We start from the raw sequence: 6,000 nt of genomic DNA, 5'->3' as shown, positions 1-6,000 counted from the left end.
TCTCTCCTGTCCTCTCTTTAAAATCAATAGAAACATATTTAAAAAAAACAAACAAACTAAAACCCCAAATCCTTAGATTTTCCTATTGAAACCTTTTATTCTGAATTTGTTGGTGCTGAAGGGAAACAGCTTTGCCACAATTCATTGTGCCCTGAATGTATGCCAGCATTCATTTGGCCAATTAGGAATGAGGCCAAACCACATTCTTCGTTGAAGGTCTAGTCAATTGGTAAACGGCACTTAGTTGATTATTTCTTTCATATAACCTTTAACAGGAATTCATAAGATGCATTGATTATGCCCCAAGAGATGATGGTCCGGTGGTAATTTAGATGGGCACCTCTGAAAAGATTTGTCAATTTCCTGTCTCGTTCCAACCAGATTATTTTGAAAACCTTGGGAAAAGACTGAAATTCCCCACCAATTTGAGACTGCGTGCGAACTTTTACAACATTAATTGGAAAAGATAAGACTCCCAACATGGCACCCAACAGACCTCCACAGATAAAATCAGTGACCACGTGACCACTGCGAGTCGTTACGGTAGGGAGACGCTCCTTAATAGGACCTCGAAGGCCAAAAAAAAGGACATTGCAGAGCCCATTACGGAGAAGAATAGGTATCAAGCCTCGATAATACTCTCCAACTCCATAACATTTCAGTGCCTTGAAAACCTGGTAAGTGTTTGTAAATTTATCATGATATTTTTGGTCTTGAAGAAGTGTCTGAACTCTTTCCAATGGAGTGAAAATTGCTTCTGTTGTCCCTGCAAATAATGCTGCCATGCTATGGGCTGCAAATTGTGGGGTATGGATATGCTTACGGAGAAAGCAAGTTAAATCCTCATACACACCAAACATAAGTGCTAATGACGTTGTCTTCAGCATTAATGGGGGAAGACTTCCACGATACAAGTTTTGAAATCCATCCCTCCTCACCTGAAGCATTGCATCCCTGGTTTTGATTCCATACAGCTGTTGCCGAAAGAGCACCTTCTGCATGGGATATGTGAATGCTACATTGCTGACAGCTGCACCGCAGCCACACATATAAGGTTTAATTCCACCAACATCTGTATTATGAGTTGCTATCTCTTGTTTTGAAGATGTTATGATTGGTGACTTCTTTTTATGAGCTTCTGAATCCATCATGTGGCTTAAGATCTGTCTTCTTCATGAAGGATTTTTTAAACTTGTAACACCATCTGGGCCTGGTGTTTTGAGGAATGGTGGCTTTTTTTTGTAATGTTCTCAAATTTTTCCATTGTTAGTAGATGTTAGGTTCTCTTTCCTGGAGCCAATTTTGATAACTGGATTTTCCATCTCCGTAGGTGCCTGCTCCACGCCTAGTAGTCACAGCCACCAGATCAGCGAGTGAGCCTGAAGGTCTGATTTTATATAGAGAAAATCCAAAAAAGTTAGTGAAAAAAGCTGTTGGATCCAATCAACAATTTCAGTAAAGTTGCAGGATACAAAATCAACATACAGAAGTGAGCTGCATTATTTTATACTAATCTGAAAAAGAAATAAAGACTATCCCATTCACAATAAAACAATTTTTTTCCTAATCAAGTAAGTGAAAAATCTATATAATGAAAAATACAAAACTTTGATGAAAGAAATCAAAGAAGACACAAACGAATGTGGGGACATCATGTGTTCACGAATTGTTAGAATTAATATTGTTAAAATGTTCATATGAGCCAAAGCCATGCTTCAACACAATCTCCATCAAAATACTAAAGACATTCTTCACAGAAATAGGAACAATCTTAAAACTTGTGTGGAACCACATAATCAAAGCAATCCTGAAAAAAACCCCACAAAAACAAAAACAAAGCCAGAGGTGTCATACTTTCTGATTTCAAACTATAGTAGAAAACCATAGTAATCAAAACAGTATTATGTTCTCATAAGCAGAGAACACCCAATGAGTCTCTTCAACAAATAGTGCTTGAAGAAGGAAAGGCTTGGAAAAGACGCCAGAGCCATATACGTTTTGATTAAAGTCTGGGCTTTTATACCGTGTGGTAGATTCAAGATCCTTACTTGTCTTATTAAAAACAAACAAGAAATCCATGCAGGCACAGACCAATGATGAATATGTAGTGAACTAATGATTGATTAATTGTGATTATTATTATTATTTCCAAATAATAATAAGCACAAAAATAGACCCTACAGACTGAAGAAACTGAATAGCCCAGAATTAAATCCTGGCATAGTCAGTCAACTAATATTTGATAAAGAAGCTGAGAACACCCAATGAGTATAGGATAGTCTCTTCAACAAATAGTGTTGAGAACATTAGAGAAACACATGCATAATAATAAAATTGGATCCCTATATCACACCACTCACAAACGTTAACTTAAAATGGATAAAAGACTTAAATGTAAGACTTAATACCACCATCTCCTAGATTAAAATGTAGGGGAAAGGGCCCTCAACATTGGTCGTGGCAATGATTTTTTGGACATGGCACTAAAAGCACAAACAACAAAAACAAATGGGGCTATATACTCAAAAGTTTCTACACAGCAAAAGTAATAATTAAAATGAAAAGGCAACCTACAGAATAGGAGAAGATATTTGCAAACCATATGCCAGATAAGGGGTTAATATTGCAAAATATATAAAGAGCTCATACAACCGAATAACAAAAACCAAACAAATCGAATTAAAAAATGTACATAAACTCAATAGATGTTTTTCCAAAGAGGACATCAAGACAGCAAAAGGGCACACGAAAAGGTATCAGCATCACTAACCATCAGGGAAATGCGAAGCAAAACCACAATGAGGTATCTACCTCTTGCCTGTCAGAATGGCTTTCATCAAGAAGACAAGAAAACAAAGGTGCTGGTGAAGATGTGGTGAAAAGGGAACCCTTGTGTATTGTTGGTGGGAATGTAAATTGGTCTAGCCACTATGAAAAAAAATATGGAGGTTCCTAAAAAAATTAAAAGTAGATCTGCCATTAGAAAAAAGAAAAAGGAAAAATAAAAACTAGACCTATCATTAACAATCCAGCAATTCTACTTCTAGGTATATACTTAGAAGAAATGAAAACAAGATTTTTAAGAGATATAGGCACTTCCAACTTTATTGCAGCATTATTCACAATAGCCAAGATATGGAAACAACCTAAATGCTCATCAACAGATATATGGATTAAAAAGATCTGGCACATATATATATACACACTGGAATATTATTTAGTCATGTGAAAGGAAGATATCCTGCTATTTACAATATAGATGGACCTTGAGCACATTATTCTAAATGAGGTAAAGCAGACAGGGAAAGACACAATGTACTGTATGATATCACTTATATGTGGAATCTAAAAAAGTCAAACTTAGAAAAAACAGGGTATAATGGTTACCCAGGAATAGGTGTTGGGGGTAGGGAGGGGGATAAGATCAATGTTTAAGAGTAAAAAACTTACAATGAATGTAAATAAGCCATAGAGATCAGTATAGCACAGTATTGTAACACATTATAAATATAGATAATATAATACAATTACATTATGTGATAAATAATGGTACAGAGGCAAGTATATTACAATATATAAATGTACCAAGGCAAAAAAAAAAAAAAAAAAAAGGTGGGGTCATGATCATTAGCAAGACAGCTCAGCAGCCAGGACCAGCTAGTGACAGGTGAGCAAATCAATAAGAAAAATGCCCCACGATCATCCTCACAGGCAGGATCCAAAACAGCTCACACAGAGCAACTTGCTTAGGAGATGGAACTGAGAGTAGTCCTGGATGGGGAGCTCAGTTAGAATGTTGTCCTGAGATGCCAAGGTTGCAGGTTCGATCTCTCATCAGGGCACATAAAGATTCAACCAATGAATGCATAAGTAAGTGGAACAATAAATTGATGTCTCTCTTTCTTCCTCTCCTTCTCTCTCTCTTTCTCAAATCAATTTTAAGAATGCAATAGATAGAAGAGCAGATGAAAACCCACAGAACAAAACCTGAAATTGGAAAGTTGTAATCACTTCCATAAAGAAGCAGCTCAGTGTGTGTGTGTGGGGGGAGTGGGGTTGGGGAGTGAGGGGGTGGCGGGGGGAAGGGGACGAGGCAGGGGAGGCAGGCAGAGGGGGAAAAGGCAGTGTGTGTGGGGTGGCTTGTACATAGCAGAATTTAAGACCAGAGAGTTGATTAAGATGTCAATGCCATAGATGCTTATGGGTTAATTTAAGCAATCTGAACTGTATTGAAAGCTGAGGCACCATCATAGGACTTAATATTGGGAATTTGACACCAATAGGTTGGCTTTTAAGTAAGCTTTCTGGCTTCAACATGGAAGACTGCTAGGAGGAAAGAGTTGCTTGGGTCCCACTTCAAATTGGATAAGGGATTGACAGTTGTTAAAGACAGAATTCATATGTTAAAGTTCTATCCCCCAATGGGACTACATTTGGAAACAGGGCCTTCAAAGAGGTAATTAAGGTTAGATGAGGTCATAAGGCAGGGCTCTAATCCAATTGGACTGGTGTCCTCATAAGAAGAGATACGAGGGATGTGTGATATAAGGGATGGCATCTGAGTGCAAACCAAGGAAAGAAGCTCAGGAGAAACCAATGCTGCTGACACCTTGATCTTAGAGAACTGTGAGAAATAAATGTTTGTTTAAGCCACTCCATGTATGGTATTTTGTTATGGCAGCCCTAGCACAGTAACACAACAATGTTCAATATAAGTTTTATAGGTATAAACAGTGGTCATGGACATAAGCCCTGAAGGCTGAGCATACTAATCAGGTGGGTGTTAGACAATTGACACGTAAAATATGCATGATCACTTGTGTACTGCATTAGGCATGGACTGTCAGAAGCCAACTTAGGTTATACAGCTGACCCTTGAACAACATTGGTTTGCCCTATGTGGATCCACTTATATGTCCATGTGGCAACAGATATAGAGTATTCACTTGACACCTCACTGGATCATTGCCCTGCTGGTAAAAGGGATAATGGAGTGGAGAAGCCAGTCAAGATCCAGTGGAAGGAGAATGAGGACCTCCACTCCAGGTAGGAGCCCTGTGGATCAAATCAGAAATCAAGTCAGCTCTAAATTACTCCTGCAGTCTTTGTCATGTGATGCTAAGGAGGCCTGACTTCTTAAAGCAGCAGTCGCCAACCGGTGGTCCGTGAGGTCCGAAAGGTTGGTGACTGTTCTCTTAAAGCATTGCCTCCTTTTTAATTTCATCACATTTCTGGTTTCTTCCTCTCTGTTCCTCAGGGCTCTTCATCTTCTCGGAACTCAGACATTACCTCCACATGGAGGCCATCCTTGAATTCTCAGTTTAGGTTAGCCCTGTCACATTATAGCAAGCACTTAATTTTGTAGTTTTAAGTGCTTGAAGAAGGAAAGGCTTGGAAAAGACCACAGAGCTATATACGTTTTGGTTAAAGTCTGGGCTTTTATACTGTGTGGTAGGTTCACGATCCTTACTTGTCTTATTAAAAATAAATAAGAAATCCATGCAGGCACGGACCAATGATGATATGTAATGAACTAATGATTGATTAATGTGATTCTGGGTATGTGAAGATCACTAAAAATCTAATGAAAGAGAGAGGGCTCAAAAATAAAAGCAATAAAAGACACGTTACAACTGATATCACAGAAGCATGAAAAATAAGAGAATTCTATGAAAAATTATATGCCAACAAATTGGACAATAAATTGATAAAGTCCTAATACAATCTCCCAAGACTGAATCATAAAGAAATAGAAATTTGAACAGACCAAATATTAGTAAGGAGACTGAATCAGTAATTTAAAACTCCCTACAAACCAAAGTCAAGGATCAGATGTCTTCACTGATGAAATCTATCAAACATTCAAGAATTAATGCCAATCCTTTCAAACTCTACCAAAAACTAAAGAGGAGAGAATACTTCCAAATTCATTTTATGAGACCAGCATTACCCTTGTACCAAAATCAGACAAGGTCACCATAAGAAAATTATAGGCCAATA

The 6,000-nt window shown here is 37.8% G+C and overlaps 1 protein-coding gene across 1 annotated transcript; it reads right to left on the bottom strand.

The window, feature by feature from the left end:
• Positions 1 to 257: 257 nt before the first annotated feature.
• LOC311631484 (mitochondrial nicotinamide adenine dinucleotide transporter SLC25A51-like) lies at positions 258 to 1,157 on the bottom strand (the record flags this gene model as incomplete). Its single annotated transcript, XM_084901633.1, has 1 exon — positions 258 to 1,157. The coding sequence occupies exon 1, from the start codon at positions 1,149 to 1,151 to the stop codon at positions 258 to 260; it is 894 nt and encodes a 297-aa protein (XP_084757759.1). The 5' UTR covers positions 1,152 to 1,157.
• Positions 1,158 to 6,000: the final 4,843 nt, after the last annotated feature.

This window comes from Pipistrellus hanaki (assembly GCF_964339955.1).
Source record: "Pipistrellus hanaki genome assembly, chromosome: 1".
NCBI lineage: Eukaryota > Metazoa > Chordata > Mammalia > Chiroptera > Vespertilionidae > Pipistrellus > Pipistrellus hanaki.
The sequence above is the reverse complement of the archived record's forward strand: the minus strand, read 5'-3'. Positions and strand labels throughout refer to the sequence as shown.